Raw genomic sequence first — 23,356 nt, 5'->3', positions numbered from 1 at the left:
AATGCAATATTCAACCACACAGGATCACAATATTGGTCTTTCAATGCTTAAAACTAGAAGGGGTTTCTTGGCCAGAAACCAATATAAACACTTAAGCCAAAACTATTACCAACTCAAACAGCAGAGTACGCACATTCCTTACAAATAGTCAGACAATATGCAATTTACCAAAAAGCACCTTCTGTCCATACAGCAACATTATGCTTATGGAGAATAGGAGGCAACTCTCTTCAAGCAGGACTTTTGTATGTGTGAGGAGACACATGAACAAGGGCTACAATGATGTAGATCCAGAAAAAGACTTCCCCTGGACATTAACAGGGACGCAGTGTGGTATAAGTGCTCTAGCACTTCCTTTCGAGAAGTCAGTGGAACAACTCATCTCGAACTTAATTCACACGAAGAACACCTACCCAAGCATAATATTATTACAGCATTCACTAGAACTTTTGGGTTCCTGCTATCTCAATGCTCAACGTAACATTGGTGTTTGCTCTTTAACCACAGCTGTTTCTTTACCATACTTCGCCTTTTCAAACAACATGATCTCATAATGAAGTAAAAGTCAATTCAGTTTAGATCACTCTACAACTACATATGTCTGTAAATATGTTGGAGTCTAACAATAAACAGCAAACATCACTACAAAAATGCACAACATTTTTTCCATTTTATAACGCATCGCTTTATTCAAAATAATCGCCATAGCTTACCAAGGCCATACGGGTCCTTCTCAAAAGACAAAGAAAGGGAACCTCTGGAGGAGAAGGCAGAATCCACAGAGGATATCCCAGAAAGCCTTTTGTCGCTAGATCCAATATTGGAGTGAGACACCGAGTGCCTGAGACCTTCCGGACCCTCCATGGTCTGTGAAATACCCGAATCTAGCCGAGACAACAATTCAGAGAGGCTGTAGTCCTTGTCAAAAGGCGGGGTGGACTGTCGTCTCAGCTGGGGGGACATCATCTGCATTTCCTAAAAAGGAAAAACACTGACCTATAAATTACCATGATTCATAATGTTTTTTGCCATTTCATGAAGTCGCCCTTAAAATGACCAACTAAATTATAGCAGATGACACAAGAACATACATCTTCCCAGTGCATCAGTGTAGAGTCGGTGTCGCAGAGAAACTAGGAGCAGGAGATGGGGCAAAAATCACCACCTCAGTGAGGACTTCAGAAACGGCCTCCAATTTTGGGGTCTGAAGTGCAACAGAAGGCAATCTCCAAAATGAAAAATAAACCTCAAAGGAATCTTTCATTGTTTGGGGGTCTATTTTTAACTCAAACATGCAAACCACCTATTTGCGTGTATCCAGTATTTGAAAAACTAAGCCAAGTGTATGATATATCAGGCCTAAGTTTCTTAAAAACATTTTTTCCTGATTCAGAATTCACTGTTTACCATCGGTCTACTTGCAAATCCACTTAGCTAGCTAGTTTGCAAGTATGTGCATTTATGCTAGGGCCTAGCTGGGAGGATCAGGACAGGAAAAGAACCCTACCCGAGAAACAAGGAGGTAAAAGAAACTGAAGAATGTGGCCAGCCAGAGGTATGATGGATACAGTAGGGTATGACCTGAGTAAGGGTCACTAGATCTGTGGATTGGTCATTTCCGCTGCAGTCCTTACCATGATTAGAGATGCGGAGACAGAAGCTATTCCACCCGTGGTTATGGAGCTGTGATGCCCCATGCTTTGCTGCTCAAGTCGCAAGATTACTGAATCACTGAACTTTTAAGGTTGAAAGAAGATCTGAAAAGTTTGCAGATCATAAAACTGGTGTAGTTTGTCTATGCTGGAGTAACAAATGATGGACGAAATGCTAAACAATGCAAACATTCACCCCCCATCACAGAGATCTGGGTTTAATCCTTCGTTCTTTTGCTATTCAGGCCCAGCCTTCTGTCCATCAATTGTTCTTTTTGCGTTTGTCCATGTTTGAACAGAGCAGTTACATGGAGTAAGAAATGCTCAGAGGAGAATACTCCTGGAGCCTATGTACTCTTTGGGATATATAATAAGATTTCTCTTTTTACATTTATCTCAGGCAAAGGTACTAAACTGTGTTCTGAACTTTTCAAGAAGTATACTTTTTATAATTTGGGACTCGACAAGAGAAGCCTGAGGACTACAAGACAATATGAAATCCCGAGGTTCCTTCCACCAACATCGACATGGCCAGATTGGTACCAGGTTCTCATCATAGGCGTTCATTCAGCAACCCCATGCATTCCAGTTCTAGCTCATATATACTGAAATTAAATTACAGTGGATGCTGTACCAAAATCACTATTAAATAGCTAGGAAGAACTTTACAATTTCTGGATCCAGCGCCTCCTGTCGCACTGATCCGACCTGGCCATCTCGGTTGCCTTGGACACCACATACCACTAAAGGATTATCGAAACGCTGTCTACATCAGTCGCACATCATGGTCGTGGCTCACTTTCTTCGATCCTAAATGCCCTCAATTCAAATTCAGCCTATTCCTTTCCAGAACAGCCATCACCAGCATGGCTCTGTTCAAATCCTCAAAAACTATTTAAATATTGCATGACCCCCCCTTGGCTGTTATCTTAGACTCCTACAAGATAAAATATCACATGCTTGCTGATGGTGCACAGTGCCAACTCAAGTTTGAAATTGAACCTGGCAGCCTTCCTAGCCTACCTCCCTTCCTCTCTCAGTTTCAAAGTTGTATACAAATTATTAGGCTATGCCTAAATAGTTAAAAAACATAAAAAACTGTGCTTCTGGGCCCTGTCAATCCAGCCCCCTCATCAGGGGAACAGTGCAACCCCAAACAACGAATTCACAGTGGAAAATGCATGCAATTTGGGTGCGTTAGTCAATTGCTATCTTTCATAAAATACATTATCTTAAACTGCAGCATGTAGGACTGTGGAGAGAGGTCCTACCACTTCAAACCCTCTCACAGAACATCACTCGAATCCTCACCATGGTCAGATCACATCTGGATTATTAAAAGAGCAAGTATACTGGTGACTTCAGCACCTTTGTCTCAAAACTCCAGAGGGTTCAAAACTAGGTAGCTCACCTGTGGTCTAGCATGACATTACAAAGAGACATCTCAATGGTTTGTAAACCCCACCCTTGGCCACCAGTAAAAGAAAGGGTGTCCTTTGAAACACTTGCCCCGTGGTTGAGGATTACCTTGAGCCATCTCCTCGCCAAAAGGGACTTGGCCATGTACTAAAGTTTCAAAGTGGCACTGCAGGTGAAACATGGTTTGAAAGGCAAGTCTAGGTGTTCATTGATTGAGATTATAGTAGTTATAGATAATGTATCAACTATTGTATTAGTTTCCTTTCAAAACTACTTAAGATTCATAGATCACTCACTACTTATGATTTTTAGATAATTTAAGTCAATAGATTTGGCAGATGGAAACTCCCAGAAAAGGGGTGGGGGGGGGGGGGGAGCTAGCTTGGCATTTTATTTCAGAACGGTTATTATTTGCGATTGAGCACTGTACCTAGAGATCAGAGTTATTGATCAACTCACACGTTTACCATTCACACCAATTGTGGACTGCCAGCAACATATCTATGACAACATAATCATCAGGGGGGGATGTGAAGAGTCAGCAGCAGCTACCTCAGATTTTTGAATTTCATGAATCGGGATAAGCTACCTCTGAATTGGAGTCCTGGAAATTCTGAAGGCCGAGGTCTTGCTGCATGGTTTCCTTGTGCGCATCTTCCAGTTTCCCACACAGATCCTCAGTCTCCGACGTGATTTCTACACAAACGAAAAAGGAAGTGTTTTGAGTGACTAAGAAATTCTCTCTCTCACTACTCTAAGAACACACTCATCTGCAGGATTGAAATAAGAATTCATTTTACTATTATTTCAGTTACATTAATTTGCAGTTAAATTAATTTCATATTATCATAACTTCAGATTTAATCGGACAGGCTTTTGTGTCTATAGGTCTACTTTATTTAAAAACCAAGAAGGCTTGAGAAGTCCCTTAAAATAAAATGTTAAAAGTAAATATACATACAATGAAGGGAACTACTTTGAACTCCTTGTGAAAGAAAGGAATTGTAGTAGTAAGTTTATTGTATAGTTAATAAAATCATTACAAAAAAAAAAAACACCAAAAGTACCGATAAATCATTCCATTATAACTTCCAAACATTCTAATAGTGATAATTTAAAACATGATTACTACATTTATAATCCGTACACAAAAGAGAGAAAGCCTCACAACTGATGAACTGCTACCATTTTAAGAGGTCAAATTAACTGGTCTCCATATATATCAAAGTTGAAAAGGATCTGCACCCAGTTGAATCGGTGCGACCCTTGCGTCACATGAATATATTAGTGGGATCCTTACCCACTAGTACCACCAGTGACATGCTTCATCATTGGATCCTCACCCACTTCACCTAGTGTAATTGGGTGGACTCAACACTGTAAGCAGAGCTCTTACTAAAACCTAACTGCAAGTTAAAAAAGCCTCCAGGATCCTAATTCTTGCCTATTGATAAGGTTCTTTAGCTGGGATACAAGCAGTGTGATGTTCTATGAGTGCAATGACCCCTAACATCTATAGCTCAGTACGGTCGACATGTTTCAGCCCATTACAAGTGCCACTCAAGGTCAGCAGGCTTTCTTCAGGACCAACTAAATCTGACGATTTTCTACAGATTGTGTTACATACCAACTCCTAATGCTGGCTTACACAGTACGCTAAACATGAAGAATGCAGTCATACAGATCATATAGGATCTTTTTCCCCCTCTAATGGTCTAGAAGTCCTAAATATTCAGGCTCCATGAGGTAGAGAAGGTGGGATGATCCCTGCCGTCACACTTACACCAAGGGATATCGTCCTCCCTTGCATCTATTCAGCTGCCCACACTCCTGCAACAATTACTACATTAAAAAAGTTAAAAGGAATCAGTTGCCCAAGGTCCCCTTTCTGCGAGGCTTTGGCGTTGTCAAATGGAATCTGCCCAGTTTTATAGTTACGGTCAAAGCCAGTGTGGTCAGAAGATTCTACGATGTTGTACTGTATGTGCTGGGACCATAAATTGTGTAACATTATTCCTCATAGTAGAACTAAAGGGGACAGAGTAAAGTATGAAACATCCAATTTTACTTAAAGTGCATGGTCTATCAGTCCCGGACACAATGATTTCTTTCGACTATTTATTCTCCACCAGCGTGCTGTAAAAGTGCAGGTGTGGATAAATGTCGTGATTTTACTTTAAAGTGCGTTTTGGATCTCTGTCTGGACAGTATGCTCAGTCTAATACATGCTGGTACCCACTTCGTCCTTGTTTTTGAAAGTTCCTTAAAGTGCGTTATGAGATTAAAATGACCCCATTTTCCTGAGGCAAACCTTAACAGACCCTAATCCAAAATGTCTCCAAGCCGATTCTTCACCAGACTCAGATATTTTGTTCCCCGACAGGCTAGCGGTATTAAGGCTCCACTCAGCCTAGAAGTGATAGCTTAACTGCAGGTACGAACACGCAATTGCGAGAAAAAAAAGTTGTCTGAGTAGTTTCCTTCTTTGTCCTGTAACTGCTGTACAGGTGCAAAAAGTGTGGGTGATTGTCTGATTTATATCTGCATCAACGACAACTTGGTTGTGACGAACAGCTCTTCCATGTCGGTATGAGGCCTTACGTGTCAAATTGCCAGAAGCGAAACAGCATAAACAAGTGTTTTAGAGCAGGTGAAGAATGGGTTACCAGGTATGCTTGGGGCTTCAAACGCTGATATGTGTTGACAACTGTCCAAGCATGTCGTCTCCATGCAAATCAGTTCTTGTCCTGAAGTTGAGACAAGGACTTTGTGGGGGGTATTGGTTATTCCAGAGAAGACTGCTCTTTCCATGGGACTTGCCCCAAGCTTCTTTATAGTCGAGAGCTTCTATTGCAACCCTAGGTAGTATCCCCAAGATGTATTTTTTTTTTTCTTATCATCTGCACCTCTATTTCCAACCAGCACAGATTATTCAGGGTACCACTCGCTAAAGCACGGATTGGCCAGCAGAAAGAGGGGCTTGCCGTCACTCACAGTGATGTTAGCCAATGGCTGAAGTGGGCTGGCCTGTTCCATGTTGTATGCTGCAGTGGGCTTAAGAAAAATGTTCATGACAATAACAAAACAGCGCTGGTAGAGGGCTGGCTGAGATAAGTACACTTTACATATAACTTTAGTAACATTGAAAAGGCACCGACATATGCCTTGGAAATGGTTCTGTGTGTTTGTCACTGCATGCAAAGAGCTCGCTCAATACAACAATAAAAACTGGTGTCAAGATAGGAAAAAAAAAAAGTTGCTGTGTTTCGCCAAAGAGAAGGGCGGGAGATAGAACGCAGGTGGAAGGCTGCGGCATTAACGTTAACTCGTGCAGTCAGCACTTTTGTCGGTGATTCAGTGACGAGGGAGGGGCGAGCTCTGCAAAGGTACAAGGCTGTTAAAAATGCGCGTGCACCGCCACACGCCCAACCAAACGTGCCGAGCTCGCTTCACGCGTTATCCCCCCTTTGTCAAGTCATGTTAGAAGAGACCTGGTGAAAAGATGAGCTGCCCGAATGTAAACAATGCCTGCGGCCTCTTCTGCAGACCTCTCCCGGGACGATCAGCGCCTCAGAAGCCAAGAAGATGTCACTTATTACATTTAAGAAAAGAAAAAAAATACTGCACGCTTTATTAAAGCGCTCTAGTTACCTTCTCCAACCAGTTCTGCTTTTATGCAATTGCGCTATGCAAGCTGGGACTTGTCGGTCCTTGCTACCAACGAGTAAAGCAAAGAGTAAAGTTCCATAATTCAGACTGCTCCTGTCAAAACTGAAGGCAGCAGCTGACCTGGCCTACCACCGGTGTGCACTTAGCAGCGGGCTAGAACCAACATTTAATAGTGCACTTTAGAATAGCACAAAGTACCGCAAATGTCCCCCTTGAGCGAGCCCATATTACAAGCATAGGCGCTACCTATCGCATTTGTAACCGTACCACGGTTTACGTCATTTCTCGGGTGCAATAAAAAAAAAACCCTATTACGAGTTTCTGGGGAATAACATGCGGATTTTGGGGTTTAACGCACCAAAATCCGCAGCATGATACAGCACATAACATGGCTTTCCTCTGTTAAACTTTGGCAAATGTGACCTGCCAAAATTAAATGAAGGTTGAGGTATTTAACGCATCAGCTAATCATCAATTGCGTCAAATACAACAAAACTCGTAGTTCCGACCATTGGACAAACCGCGGTTTGCGCAGGGGTCGGAAAACAACGACCTACTCGTAATCAGATCCTTTGTGTTTTACGAGTAAACACCTCACTGACTGCTACTCTATCAGCCACTGAATGATGAAAGGCTGGATCGGCCCTGTTGTCAGTCTAAAAGGCGAATGGCAAGCCCTTCATCCACAGAGCAATCGACTGTTTTTAAAACCGAAGCGCAGATTCAGCCTTTGACTTCTGGGAGCTACTTTCATCCATCACATCTAAACCCCTACAGTAAGCAACGTGGGTACAACACAAAACTATTAGCCCCTCTCGCACAGAGCAAACTATTGGCATCGCCGGCAGACAGGAACATTTCTTGCAAGTATAGACGTAAACATTGCTGGTGCATTTAAAATAAAAAATAATGTGTGCATTGCTCTCCACAATTGAAAGTATTTAAAGAAAGGCAAACCACCTGTGTCATAGTATGAATGATGCACCAATGACCATTCTCAAAGTCACCCGTGCTGCGCCGTCAATGGCTCTCTGAAGATGGCTTTATAGAGTGCAGGGCGTACAGACTAGTTCGTGAATTTTGCAAGAAACGGAATTTTATTTATTTTATTTAGGCGATTTATTGAGCGCACAACTACCCGGAGGTGTCTCGGCGCTATAGGACAGATTAGAGCAGTCAGTCAGGTGAGACGAAGAGAATTATTTGAATAGCCATGTTTTTATGTACTTCCGAAAAGATAAAAGAGTGGAGGCACTCTTAATATGTAGCGGAAGTTCATTCCAGAGTTTTGTTGTTGCCACGATGAATCTCTTATCGCCCCAGGTGGACTTCTTGGTTCTAGGGACCGTAAGCAGCTGATTGGAGCTAGAGCGTAGATTCCTGATAGGTCTATACTGGCAAAAGCTTCTCCTAAGGAATTCAGGTCCTGAGCCGTGGATTGATTTATAAGCTATACATAATGCCTTAAATTTGGATCTGCTTTTGATAGGCAGCCAATGAAGCTGTCGAATAACTCCTGAAATTGGTTTAAATTTAGGAGTACCCGAGAGAATCCTAGCCGCGGCATTCTGTACCATTTGTAACTTTTTTTGGACTTTTTCTTGTGCGTTTATAAATAGTCCATTGCAATAGTCTATTCTAGACATGACAAGGGTACTGATAAGGGTTTTTCCTGCGCTAGGGGGAAGATAGGGTAGAAGCTTCTTTATCATTCTGATGGTGTAGAATGAGGAAGAGGTGATATAATTAGCGTGTGGCATGAATGTTAGTCTGTCGTCAAATAAAACTCCAAGGTTTTTAACTCTGGTGACCGGAACCGGGGGGGAGCCTAATTCCTCAGGCCACCAGGAGGATGACCAGCTGGGGAGAGGCTTTCCAAAAATCATCACCTCCGTTTTGTCAGAGTTTAGTTTTAGACAATTTTTTGACATCCAGGTGCAAATAGTGGACATTCCTTTTTTAAAATTGTCTGCAATGATGTTTCCATTTTCGTATACTTCAATGACAATTTGGGTGTCATCAGCATATGATGAGAGTCGCAGATCGTGCTCTTTTATGATTTTAGCAAGGTCTGCAACATAAAGATTAAACAGCGTAGGGCTCAATGATGAGCCCTGCGGGACACCACATGGTTGGGAAAAGGGAGGTGAGAGGAAGCTTCCCAATTTGACTTGCTGTGAACGATTGTCTAGAAAGGAGGCTAATAAGGCCTTGGCTTTATCTTTAATTCCTATGGCTGATATACGGTTAATGAGGGTTGAATGGTCCACCGTATCAAATGCAGCTGAAAGATCCAACAGCACCAGAATTGCAGCTCCACCCTTATCCATAGTTGTACGAATTTCATCAGCTGTTTTAATAAGCGCTGTCTCCGTTCCATGCCCTTTCCTGAAACCAAATTGGGTTTCATCTAGACAGTTGTTGTTTTCGATGTATTCGGCCAGCTGAGTGTTCATCACCTTTTCTATGATTTTAGCTGGAAGAGGGAGACCTGCTATGGGTCTGTAGTTACAACAGTCAGAGGGATCAAGGTTGGGTTTTTTTAAAAGAGGTCTGACTATTGTTTCTTTCCAGATGGAGGGGAATATTCCAGTTTCAAACATAGAGTTACAAATTTTCGTTAGTTCTGGGGCTATGGTTTCTGCAATGGTTTTTATTATATTGGGTGGGCAAGGGTCATTGGGAGATCCAGATTTGGATTTAAGAATGAGGTCAGTTATGTGTTCGTTAGTGATTTTTTTAAATTCTGAAAAGGAGGGAGGAGGAACCTGATTCTTGTTTTGGGATGCTGGACTATTGTAAGGGGAGAGGTCCATAACAGACATAGTGGTTTGTGCAGAGAAACTGGAGTAGATGTCCATTACCTTATTCTGAAAAAAACTGGCAAGATTATCACAGAGAATTTGGGTAGGTGTTACTGACGGGGGTGTGTTTAATCCTGATAATTTGGTAACAACTTTATACAGTTGTTTCGTGGAGTCTTGAGATGCTTCTATTTGATCAGTATAAAATTTACTTTTTTCTGTTATTAATAACTTTTTGTAGTTGGTAAGTGCTTCCTTATACTGAGTTTTAGCTTCGCTATCATAGTTTCTGCGCCAGTGGCGTTCCAGGTTTCGACATTTCTGCCTAACCAACCTTAAATTCTCTGAGAACCAGGGGGCAGAGGGAGTTTTACGATTTTTGGAGGTATTTTTTGTAGGGACTAGCGTCTCAACGGCTGAGCGAAGCCATTGTGTGTAGAGCATCGCTGCGTGCTCAGGATTTTCAGGGAGGTCTTGATGTGTATCATTCAGATGCGTTTTGATATTATCTGGGGAGATGCTGTTCCATGCTTTAAAGTTAATCTTCGAGAAAGTGGAGGTCTGATTGGGTGGTCTGTGTACGATGTTAATATTAAAAAGAATTGCAAAGTGGTCAGACCATGTTAAGGGGAGGATGTTTCCAAGAGAGATATGATTGTTGTTGGTAAACAGTCCATCAAGAGTGTGACCGGCAGTATGAGTCGGTTTGTTTATTAGCTGAGAGAGTTCAATAGAATTTAGATCTGAAAGTAAGGCAGATGTATTTTCATCATTATTAGATTCAAGGTGAAAATTGAAATCACCTAAGATAGTGAAATCAGCTTCTCCTGCAGAGGGCTCTATTAGGGCCGCTATAGATGAGAGGAAATCTGATCGAGAGCCGGGAGGGCGGTATAGTAATATACCTTTGAACGTGTATGCTTTGGTAAGTGATATGGCAAAAGAAAAAGCTTCGCAGCCATTGATGGGTATAGGATCTATTTTGATGTTATAGATATTACGATGTATCAGGGCTATACCTCCACCTCTTTTATTGACTCTGTCCAGTCTTTTAACTGAAAAATCATTAGGGGTTACGGTAGCAAAGTCAGGCCCTGAAGATGGATCGGCCCAGGTCTCGGTTAGAAATAGAAGATCCAATTTGTGGTTCTCGAGAAAAGCAAGAATTTCGTATTTGTGCTTGGGTAAGGAGCGGACATTGATGAGCGCCGCTGTGACCCTATGATTTTTAATAGGGTTGGTCGATGATTCTATGGACATAGATAGTGGTAAGCCAGAGTTACGTGTGCAATTATTACATGGCATTAGGACTTCAGGAGGTATGTAGTTGTTACAGGGACACCTTTGTGAGTTCTTGGATATAATCCCGATGTTTAGCAACTGTTTTCTGGTATATATTAACGAGGCAGGTGGCTGGGCTGGCCTGGGAGAATCAGGGGGGGGGGGCGCTAGGCGCGGTCCAGGCGCGGACGGGCGCAGACGGGCTTGCCTTTGGCGCGCCTTTGGCGCACCGGCGGCGCGCCCGCTGCGCGCGTCCGCTGCGCGTTGCGCTTTGCATCTGGCTTTGTAGTGTATATGCCAGCAGCTGATTGGATGGCTAACCGGAAGTGCCGGGCCCTTCCTGTTGCACGTGATCCCTCCACACAATCCGAAAAATCGGTGGTGGAACGGGGATTATGTGCTCCTGAGTGGGTGAGTGCGCGGCGCAAAATATATTTAAAAGGTTGTAAAGAGGGTGGTGGGTTAAAACGTCACAGAGTACATCGATTCAAAATGCAACATGAAGTGTGATTAATGAGCCCTTTTCCAGGCGCTCTTAACCGTTACAAGCTACAACAAAAGGCAGGAACCCTTTACCAGGTGCTCCTAACGTGCTACTACAATTTCTCAGCTCACCTTACTGAGTCTAAGCGCGTCCGCTGCGCGTTGCGCTTTGCATCTGGCTTTGTAGTGTATATGCCAGCAGCTGATTGGATGGCTAACCGGAAGTGCCGGGCCCTTCCTGTTGCACGTGATCCCTCCACACAATCCGAAAAATCGGTGGTGGAACGGGGATTATGTGCTCCTGAGTGGGTGAGTGCGCGGCGCAAAATATATTTAAAAGGTTGTAAAGAGGGTGGTGGGTTAAAACGTCACAGAGTACATCGATTCAAAATGCAACATGAAGTGTGATTAATGAGCCCTTTTCCAGGCGCTCTTAACCGTTACAAGCTACAACAAAAGGCAGGAACCCTTTACCAGGTGCTCCTAACGTGCTACTACAATTTCTCAGCTCACCTTACTGAGTCTAAGCGCGTCCGCTGCGCGTTGCGCTTTGCATCTGGCTTTGTAGTGTATATGCCAGCAGCTGATTGGATGGCTAACCGGAAGTGCCGGGCCCTTCCTGTTGCACGTGATCCCTCCACACAATCCGAAAAATCGGTGGTGGAACGGGGATTATGTGCTCCTGAGTGGGTGAGTGCGCGGCGCAAAATATATTTAAAAGGTTGTAAAGAGGGTGGTGGGTTAAAACGTCACAGAGTACATAGATTCAAAATGCAACATGAAGTGTGATTAATGAGCCCTTTTCCAGGCGCTCTTAACCGTTACAAGCTACAACAAAAGGCAGGAACCCTTTACCAGGTGCTCCTAACGTGCTACTACAATTTCTCAGCTCACCTTACTGAGTCTAAGCGCGTCCGCTGCGCGTTGCGCTTTGCATCTGGCTTTGTAGTGTATATGCCAGCAGCTGATTGGATGGCTAACCGGAAGTGCCGGGCCCTTCCTGTTGCACGTGATCCCTCCACACAATCCGAAAAATCGGTGGTGGAACGGGGATTATGTGCTCCTGAGTGGGTGAGTGCGCGGCGCAAGACGCGGCTCTTCACCCAATTCTGTGCCCTCGGACAGGTCCACGCGGAGCCAGGGGACTCCTGGTGAGTCGTAGGTTTATAATTATACAAACCATTCACAGCTTCATAATTTTTTCAAAACTTAGTGAGTTTATCAATTTATGAAGTTGGTCTCAGACTCATTCAAATAAAGAGGGTCGGATTTAGCACTCCTGTGCACCATGGGCTTCGACTGCAGTTAGGCAGTGCTTAATTTGAGCCGGTGGTGACCACTGGCATTCATTTTTGGGGGATTGGCACTTATTTTTCCTCATCTGACATTTCCTGCAAGCAAGAGAAGGAAAAAAACACACGGAAAGAAGGATAAAGAAAAAGACGGAAACCCTTCACAAAGGGAGACGGTGGATTCAAACCTAAGCAGCCTTGGTATTCGGAGCGCCGACATTTAATAGCGTCGGCCGGGGGCTTCCGAGCAGAGTTTCGGGTACTCATTCTTTCACAAATTAAGCACAGTTGGCAGCACTCCTGCTTGGAGCATGCAGCATGTTGATGTCCACGTTAATCACTCACCTCCCAAGGATTATCCTTCCCCTCTGGCATCGAAGCAGGCTCATGTCATCCTGTCCCCTTACAAGTATCACTCTTCTCCACCCGCCCCCCCCCCCCTCCCCCAAGAAGAGCTGTATCCTCTCTGCTGCATATCATCTTAACCCTCCCCCGACTGTCCTATGCAATCATCGCCCACCCAACACAGGTCACGGAGCAGTCCTACAGCGTGGCACCTCCAAGCCCTCGGTCCCTCTTCCCACATCTCATACCTGCTCAGCGGGAGAGCGGCAGGACCCAGTCATCCACGCAGGCTTCCTGCCACAGATGTCGCACCTACGAGACGTCCCAGGCACGATATTCTGCCTGCAAAGACAGCGAGCCTGTTTGACTTTACTTCGGATGAAGCTGGGAAACATCCCTCAACTGCACAAACCCCTAGATCAAGAGCAGTCGCTCAGATGAGGCATCACCCAGGATCTGCACATTAGCAGCTTTTTGAAGCACCTGTCAGACCCCGGATCTCACTATGTGGCCACCAAGAACACAGCTGATATTACCATCTTGAACCAGTGATCCAATTAACAATGTCGGCTCCTTTCCCAGGTACTTTGTCCAACTCTACAGACTCAAGAGGCTCTTGCGAATCAAGTGCCATCCTGCTACATACAAACAAAAAAATTACAGCTGCGATATATGGCGTGTGTTGAACAGCTGCATATTCAGGACCAGCACAGGCATTTACATACAGAAAGTATAACACCCAATCAGGATGCTCGAAGTGCCATAAGTGACTGAAGAACGCACCCAGAATAATGACTGGTAGAGAAAACAAGCATTAACATAGCCCATAGGTCTCGCCTTTGGGACCTTGTAAGTGTTTAGCTAGACCTATTGGCGTTTCGAATATGTTTAAGCTATGTTGTAGGTAAGCGTGGCTTGTGTGTAGCAAAGTTATAGTAAAAAGTGTTATAAGCGTATTTTTACCTTTTCTATAATTAAGATATGTATAACTGAACACTCTTATTAAAAAAAAAACATAAAAATGTTTTTTTCTTTTTGGGAGGGGAATGTTGGCAACTATTTCCTGTGTTGTTCTATTGGTTGTTTTGGTTCGTCTATCCCGACACATCATGACTGCTAAGTCGAGTCCCGTGAGGGCATGCAGGATTTGAGGGGAGAGGAAATGATCAGGTGAGAGGTGGGTAGCAAAAGAGAAGAGGGGGACTAAAGGGTTGACATAAGAACAAAAGGAGTGGTGGGGGAAAGAGATGGCGGACAGAGGTCAAACGAAGGGCGGGTGGAAGAGGGATGAAGGCAGGGAAAGAAACGAGGGAAGAAAACGGACACGGGTGGGAAAAGGAGGGAGGCGGTATGAGGGCTGAATACGAGAGGCAGACCTAAAAATGGTGAAAGCACCATTAGCAAGTCGATATTAAGAAACGTGTATATCACCTATTCAAGCACATAGATGCCACGCACTATATTTAGTTAGGGTGACCACAGAGCCCAGCAGTTGAATTAAAGGCTGTCCCCAGTAGTGAGGATCGTAGTCAGTGCTCAATCACAAACGGCATATTGTGCACGTAACCGTAGTAAAGGCTCCTCATTAAGAGATGTGGCATAATGGAAATAAGACCCCGCATCCGAATACAGAAAAAAATAGTACCCATTAATGGAAATCGTTATGAAGTGTACTGCGCACAAACAGTGAAAGCTAAATCTCAAGAAATGCGGCATGCTATTAAGTGTTGCACGATCCCAAATATGAAACCACTTTATTCGGCGTGACCATAGGTAACCATATGTTAAATAACATGCGTTACGTACTACGTATAAAACACACACTGCAGAGTGCCAAAATACCGTAGATTTAATGACCAGAAGCCGCATCCATATAAGGCCAACCCTTAACTTAGTCAGATGCGTCCGTGAGTATTTCCAAACAAGTCCAATATGGAGATTTAACCCGCGCGCCATGTTGAAACATTTAAAGAATAAACGGCGTGAAAGGGAAATAAGTCCTCAACAAAAACAAGCACACGAGTGGTGCGCGCCACAGCAAGACATCGGTTTTGAATAATCGCGCACGCATCTGGGCACGATAATTCAAAACAGATGGTGTCTGTGCAGGTAACCGCAAGCAATAGGCCGTGGGCGGAGCAAAGGCGGGACATGCACCAGACTTTGCCCAATTGCGTGCTGTCTTTACTAGAAAGACTCACACAAAGGCCAATAGCCTCTGACCAAAAACAAACCACACCCACGAGCGTGTGGTCAGATTTTGAAGCCCCCTTACAAAAAGTCTTGCAGCCCATGCGCGCTAGCTCAGGCGAGACCTAAACAGTGAGCAAGTCGCAGAATTTTCACAATCATACAATAATGGTATTATTAACCTTGGCGTCAGACTCCAACGATTGCATAAGTCAGGTGAAGCTCAATGACTTGGCTTTTTGACCAGCTCTGCCATCAGTACATTCATATTTAAATTGGAATGGCTCAAAGAAGAACGTTTGTATGAATTGCACAACTGAACTTATTGCCTTATGGAGTATAGCCTGTCAACACCCCTAGTTACTGTCCCTTACACACCACGAGTACCCTAGCCTGCAGCTGAGCACTGGGTCAATTGAAAGCCAATACCTCTTGTTATTGGCCACAGAGCCAGTCAATAATGCTAGATCATGCAAACATCCCTACGAAAAAACAAACTTAAAGCACTGATCATCGCCTCACCTTCGGCCTCAGCATCTAAGCCATGCTTGTTCCCGAAACTTGTTGGTGGGCAGGTACTTGTATTTTATAATCAATAAAACATTTGGAAAGGGTGTAAAAATATCAAAACAGAAAAGGACAGCCTTTTCATGTCGATCAGTCCTTTCTATACGGTGTATAAGGCTGGGAAGCCAGATTACTTTCAACATCCCATTTACATAAAACGCAAGGAATTTATTGGCAAATACCACCCGGATTCCTAAGTATTTCGAAACACAAGTGCACCTCAGAGCAGTACATGCTTGCCTCATTCTGTCAGCCCTTTTGCAGATTGTAAAATACATATTTCTCCGGGACAAGTAGGTTCCAGTGGCTCATTGTGGGAGAGAACTCCAAGCAGGAGGACCTACCCTGAAATGTTGGCCGGTTCCGGGGTTCGCCCTGCCAGCAGCTCTCCATCAGCCGGATGAGCCTGCTGCAGGCCTCGGGCCGGGACTTGGACACTGGCGGAACCTCTGGTCGCAGCCCCGCGACCACCTTCGTCATGATGTGGTAAATATTGCCCTCCTCTGCAAAGGAAGAAGAGACATTGAAGCACACCAGATAAAGACACAATGCCAACTTGCAGTGCCATCAAGGGCCTAGAAGGTCCTCAATTTGAGCACAAAAGTACTTGTGAAATAACATTTTTGAAAATATCTCCCAATTAGACTGGAGATAACAAAACCCCTGAATATTACGTTTTGTGCATCGATTTATCATTTGTTTAGTAAACAAACTATCGCCACCCGATTTCCCAACCTGATGGGGCATGGGCTTAAACCTATTAGAGACCAATTAATGGAAACCCCCTTCTCTATCTTTTGCACACATACAGCACTTACCTCTGCTCTGGTGCCAGCATGCCAGGCACTTCAAGTGTCCCAGACGTGGGCCCCAAGCACGCTACACCTGCACTTTACAGACACGGACCAATGATGCTCAAAAAGCTCTGGCCTCACTTGCATTTCCGAGCATAGGGGACATTGTCTAGCAGCTCAGGTTGGACTGTCTATATGATTTGCATATAGTTGACCCCCCCCCCCCCCCAAGATAAGCTAAAAAACAATGGAATGGAATGCAGACCGAAGTAATTAGCAGTGGCTGAGTTTCCTTGGTACTTCCCTTAACAGCCCTGCTGTCCAGGGTCCTGAAGGCAGTGGCAGGGACAGAATGAAAACAGGGCTCTAAATAATTTGTATATTTCTGTGGCTTATACTCGAATATCTTGTCCTTACTCTTGCCACTTAGTAACCAATCTGTGGCCATTGAAGGAACAAGGGGTTAACCCTGTGATCTCTCCCGAAGTCAAAGTGGGACGAGAATGAAAAGGAAAATTTCCAGATTAGAAGCCAAATATTGGTAAATTAGGAACACCGAATAACAATGTGCCAAAATGAGAATAGCCACGAACAATGCACTTTGCTTCCATTTGTACTAGTGTGCGGTGTTTCCTATTCAACCACCATCTAGCAAGCCCCCATGCCAAATAGTTCCAGTTTAGAATAATATAATTTCCCGCCATAGGTGCAAAATAAAATAAAACATGCTTTGCATACCTGCAAACGGCTTCTTCTGTGTTAGAATGCCCCAGATGACAATGGAAAAGCTGGAGAAATAAAAAAAAGTGATTTCTTTTTTTTTTTAAAGATATGTCAAAAGCCATTTAATGTTTCTTCGTGTCCTGCCCCCCTAAAAGTGCCGGCTCACTCCCCGCCACAACGCAAACTGAATGAATTTATACTTCACGTCATGAAAAAAGGCGAAACTGAAGAAAGTTGCAAAGAGTTTTTAAAGCAGGTGTATACTGGAACCCTATACGATTCTCTTAATTAAATAAACTAAATAATTTTGAGTACAACTAGCCAAATTCGAACTAGTAGTGAGCCATTCTGCTAAAACTGTGACACCGCTCTATTACATGGGATCTTCCTAGCTGTGGCGTTTTTCCGTCTGTCAAAAAATTGCTCAAGCAAAAATGTAAAAATAAAACGTTTTTTGAACCGAGAAAAATGGTTCTTTCTATAAAGGGCCTCTAATACTCGAAGTATCAATAACACTTGAATGAAAGGGATGTTGAAACCTCCATCCCCTCCTCACATCTTTAGCTCATAAAGGAAACTAGGGTGGGGGAAGAGAGATGGAGGGAGGGGGGAGGGAGTGAGAATAAAAATGTATCAAAAATGGGACTCATGTTTTGGGATAGGGAAAACCTTGAACTTGTAGGCTTATGTCCTACAATACGCCTATTATTACTAGAATTATTTAATTCACTAAGGGACAAGCATCTGTGTGTGAAAGTGAAGCCTTTGTTGTTCCCAGAAGTTCAGGTGAATTTGTCACAGTGCTGAGCACACCCTGTTCCTGGTAGGAAAGGAGAACTGGGAAAATTCACATTTGTTTCACAACATGAAGACACATTTTCCCACTTGAATAAAAAGCTCCCTCCAAGTAACCACAAAGATGGGGGTGTTTGAGGGGATGCAAGAGGCAATTTCTGATACTACCTGCGCACTATGGGACAGTGACAGGAAATGCTTGAAAAAGCTCGCAAAAGTAAGACTGTGTGTGGCCCTTTTGGGTGCTCCTTTTACCTCCACTAACACAAGTTACCGCAGCCGAGATTCACACACTCATTAAATATAAATAAACGTGTTAAATGGTATAGGCGACTTACTATCAATGCAAGATTTCAGAGTTAATTATTTCCAATTTAAGTGTTAAAATGTGCCACACGCACACAGTGTCAATAGTGCTAATGTTCCTCATTTTGTCATAATCCACCAGTCCACCAAAGCATCACCCAGATCCATGTACTTTGTAAGACCTGACACCAGGGCCGGACAGGCCTTTTATCCCACTGGGCATTTCCCTGGTGGGATGGAGCCTTCGAAGTCCAGGTTTGAAAGCCCAGGGCCCGTCCTGGTGCCTCAGTCACTTTCCCCGCAAGGTCAATTGCAGCAGACAGAGGGGCTTAAAGAGCAATAGAAAGGGGAAAGGCAGAGAGAAAGCGATCACAGATCGAAAAGAGACAGAATGGACAAAGAGGGAGCGAGAGTTTGAGTAGACAAGGTAGTGGGACGGGTCCGAGTGTTTGTCAGCGATGCTTTTGGTTCCCCTGTCCTATCCCCATCTGACCCTCCCAAAGGGAGGTCCGTGTTCGCACCAAACAGTGGAAAATCTGTCCAACTGGCCGTTTCTCCACTGTAGCAACAGCAATGTTTACTCTTAAAAACAATTTAGCTCACGATTCTGTGACTCACAACCTGTCAGGGCGGGTGACCCTTCACGGTGCTGCTAAATTCCACTTAGTTGAGCAAAACCATTTAAGACCGGGCCACAACGGGTACGATTCAGGGTTACAATACACGTCCCAAAGCACCTTCAAGCAATGCTGTTCATTACCAACAAGGACTAGATTTTATAAAAGTGCATTTTAAATCCTAAAATATCACCAAAGCCAAGTGATTTAGGGCAAGAAAATGACATGTGCTGGACCGATTCCAATCTTCCCTTCCCCTCCATGTGAATGCACGCTACCTCCCCAATATCGCAAGTACATCTCCTGGTGTGCAGCTCCACGAAAGGTCCCAAGTATCTATTGTGATAAGGGGGCCAGATAAGGGTCAAACACAGCATTAATGTTCAGGAGGAAGAGTCCTCACCCACCAATTGGTGGCATAATTTATCATTGGGCTTATGCTCCTAGTCGAGCTGGCGTGCCAGATGGGCGTCTCGGAAGAAGAGTGGGTGGTAGGTGATTCTTTGCCAGAGATCTGGTTTCAAAAATTAGTTAGAATGTCCAAAGTTATGGACTAAAAAATATATGCAGAGTAGATTGGATGAAAAGAAGGGTGCTGTTCTGTAATCTGGCCCACTTCTCACATCAGATGATTGGGACGTTTTTCAGAACTGCACACCAGGAGATTAATTTACAAGAAAATGACAGGACCATCAATGCAAAAAAGGGCATTTATTGATGTGATGTATTAGTAAGAGTATGGCAACCATCATTGCAAGCAGATATTAATCACTTATTGGACGTGAAATCGAGGCACATCAAGTGGCTTTCATGAGATGCAGCCAAGGCTGGGCAAAAGTGAAGTGATGGCCATTTGCAATATCCTCATGTTATTCAAGGGGTGAGGTAAGGGATGTTTGGAAAGTAGAAAAACGTGCGACTCATTGGAGCTACCGTATTACTTATTTCTGAGCCGCCACACCAGGTATATATATATATATATATGTATATATATATATATATATATATATATAAATAAGAAAGAGGGTACCACTGATGCGCAGGAAGCCCTCACACACCACCAATCATATTTAAGGGACGAAGAGTTAGCAGCAGACTAGAAGCTTGGTTCCGACCTGTAGACATCATGCTTGGTGTCAAAGTTCCTGTTCTTCTCCTTTATCCGCTCCGGGGGCAAATAGGCAATGGTGCCGCAGAGTCCGTCCATGCTGATGTCATGAGAGTTCGATAGGCCGTTCCATTTGGCCAATCCAAAGTCCGATATCTGCAGGGAGGAAATAAAAACGTATGGAGTGAAAAGGCAGTGTTCCAACTGGTATTGCACAATATTATCTGTAGCACCAAACGATTCTCTAGCCCGGAGCTCTGTACAGCCGCACTCAGGAGCCCAGTATTAAGAGTGACATAAGCAATGCCAACCTGCCAACATTTGTAGGCCCAACAATCATCAAGGGTGAAGGTTGAATACAATTCCACACCCGTTGCTCAGATCCACACCGGTGGCAATTAGACCGCTAATCCGTCCAGCGGGCCCGATTCATAAAGCTATTTGTACTTTTAAGCTTAGCTTACATGTGCAAACAGCTTTTTCTGTAAATGTGAAATCGCCTTTGCCATTAACAAAAATTGGTTTTAGAATCTTTAAGTTTACACACACAAAGATTTGATAAATGGGTAAATCTACTGCCAGGAGCAAAGAGGAAATGTCGCAAAGAGGAAATGTCGCAAAGTGGGAATGTCCCAAAAAATGTTTGAGCACACCAACAAACATACTAGTTTTTGTTAGTGGCAAACTTTTCCAGATACTTGCCAGAAAGGGAGAAATACTTTTCCTGGGGAAGAAAAAAAGCGCAATTGCACTTATGCAAGGCCATTTCCATTTTCGCATAGTAGGACTTCTCGTAATTCACTACTACACTCTGTGAAACTCTGTCTTTGAGCCAAACTGATGGAAAAGGACGTCTTTCAGCAGATAGCCTCCCAGAGAAGAATAGTTCATAGATAAGAATATTTGAGAAGGTATGCTATCTAGAAAGAAACCAAATACATAAAAGCACAAAATGACTGCGTCAGCAGCAATGCCATACTTCCCAGGTCAATGCACGACCGCCTGCTACAGTCCAGGAGTTTTTAATTCTGGGACCTATAGTCTATATTCCATTATAAAACCAGAACTACAAGTCCCAGAATTCAAAGTAAAAACCCTGGCGTAGGGTAGCTCATTTGCATTGTCATGGGAAACCTGGCATGTATGCCTCAGCAAGGAGTTGACCCAACTCAGAAAGTCTTTTCATACGACGTATTGTACAGAAGAGGGAAACATTACTGGTTTACTCTGGATACAGAAGAGAATTAAGGCCATGAAATGCCCCGGCACCAAGGGCAGCATACTATGGCAAATGTGACGCGCATTGTTCTTCCGTTTCAGACACGGTACTGCTAGGCCTCCGGCATGTAAACAAGCCCGTCCCCAAGATGGCTCCCGACCCATCTGTTATTGAAGGTGCGTGTTTGAACAAGATGTTCACAGCACTGCATGGACCTCCTGCAGTCTTTAAGCTAGCCAGGGTTGACATTCAGTTCAAGATGCAACAGGTAGCCTTAAGTTTGGCCAAGGTACAAGAATAAGCACTTAATAGCAACTCTTTCAGAAGCAGGTAAATATTGCAAAAGAAGTGTTTTTTACAAGTCCTCTTAAGCACAGTCTGTATCAAAGCCAGTGTTGACACGCCCCCTCTTTCCCTCAGGCAGTACACTGGCCTCGTTGAGAACCCATGCGCACAATTTACAATTTGCTCTTAAGCCCTAAATAGATAAAAACCACTTCGACTAGGTTCTTCCCTTATCTTTTCAGGTTCTGAAATTATGGGCAAGCATGCACAATGGCTGCTTGTTCAACGTGCTTCTGACTCACAGCGTAATTGCGCATCTACTATTTTGCTATGAAGTTGGCACAGGATATATCGAGTACTCCTAAATATATCATTGTCATCAATCAGAGAGAACACTATCAGAAACGACAAACATTCGTAAAAGTGACTGCGAAATAATAAGCACCATCTATATTGTTGAACAGGAGAGCAAAATAAAAAACAACTGCAGCAATCGAAAGACCAAAAAAAAAAAAAAAAGTGAGCATCCGCTTCTTAGTGCCCAGTACGTTTTTTTTTGTTTTTTTTTTTTGCGAGGAATAAAAAAAGATAACATCTGGGAGGAATAACAAGAAATCTACTTAGACTGACGGGAAATCTAGATTTATGTTTCTCAATTTAATTCTAAAATTGCCGAAAATCATCTTACACCCAATGCATTTCGTTGTATTTTCACATCACTGATGAATGGAAAACACGTCAACTGAATGAACACAGGGGGTCTCTCGCTTGTTGAAATGTCTCCTCGTACCCTCTGCCCCAATTTGTGGGCCCTAACATCACAATCTTTCTACCGCTCACCCAAAACGCCTATTTAGCCTCTGTGCCCTGATGCACCTGCCCCCACGGTGCCGCAGACCGCTCTTTGGTATGTGTGCCCCTAAGAGCACACACATGCTTTCAGCATTAAGTCACTGGTGATAAGAGAGCATGAACACGGCCCACAAAATGGCGCCCATGCTAAGCTTTACAACGCAGGCGCACATGCTCAGCAATACAGCCAAAGCGCCCATTACATAGAATTACAACCCATTTCTGAGAGCTAAAGCACTTTGCAATGATTTTTATTAATCATGCAAATAATACAATACAATCAACTACTAAAGAGAAGAAGAAAAAAAAAACAACCAGCTCATTAGTAGAACTGCGAAACTGCGAAAGTAGAAAGTAAGAGAAGTTACAAGAGTTTAGGAACGTCATAGTAGGCTAAAAAGGACAGTACAGTGGCCTAGGAAGGAGGGGGCGGGGGGGGGGGGGGGGGGTGTGGGCCGCCCCATGTGTCGTCACTGAGGGTGGAGACAAAATAGCAAAAATGTGTGTTTCAAACACATTTTTGCCATTTTGTCAAGCCGGGGGTGACAGGAAATTTTCCGCACCAGGTACCACCTGACCTTGCTACGCCACTCGGACAGTCTATAAATAACAGAAGTAAAGAGGTACAGTGACATGCTTCCGCTTAAGATGATATTTGACAGAGGAGTGTTTGCTACAAAGTGCACGCGGGATGCATTCTAAAAATGTCCCTTTGTTCAGTTACAAGGGCCAAAGTGCATTTTCTTTGACATACTTAATGTGCGGCGAGTTGCCAAAGTGCAGTTCATTTGGCGTTTGTCAAGTTTTGATCCAGTAATAAGTGGGGGAGGGGGGACAATCATGAGTGGGTTGTGTGCGTGCTCCGATATGAATCCTGATCTATGCCACTTGTTAAAGTCCTTGAACCCAAGAACCTATAACGAGGGAGATGGCCGTCAACGACCAGCATAGACCG

At 43.8% G+C, this 23,356-nt stretch overlaps 1 protein-coding gene across 1 annotated transcript in view; it reads right to left on the bottom strand.

Annotated features, from left to right (window-relative positions):
• Window positions 1-23,356, bottom strand: part of RIPK4 (receptor interacting serine/threonine kinase 4) — a 70,035-nt gene that overhangs the window by 3,154 nt on the left and 43,525 nt on the right. The window contains exons 3-7 of the mRNA XM_085621225.1: window positions 20,053-20,201; window positions 17,235-17,284; window positions 16,047-16,205; window positions 3,661-3,767; window positions 714-975 (exon numbers count right to left, since the gene is read on the bottom strand). Coding sequence (XP_085477351.1) covers window positions 714-975; window positions 3,661-3,767; window positions 16,047-16,205; window positions 17,235-17,284; window positions 20,053-20,201 — 727 coding nt within the window. The remainder of the gene's footprint in view (window positions 1-713; window positions 976-3,660; window positions 3,768-16,046; window positions 16,206-17,234; window positions 17,285-20,052; window positions 20,202-23,356) is intronic.

This window comes from Triturus cristatus, chromosome 8, assembly GCF_964204655.1.
Source record: "Triturus cristatus chromosome 8, aTriCri1.1, whole genome shotgun sequence".
NCBI lineage: Eukaryota > Metazoa > Chordata > Amphibia > Caudata > Salamandridae > Triturus > Triturus cristatus.
Note: the sequence above shows the minus strand (reverse complement) of the source record. Positions and strands in the feature narration are given on the sequence as shown.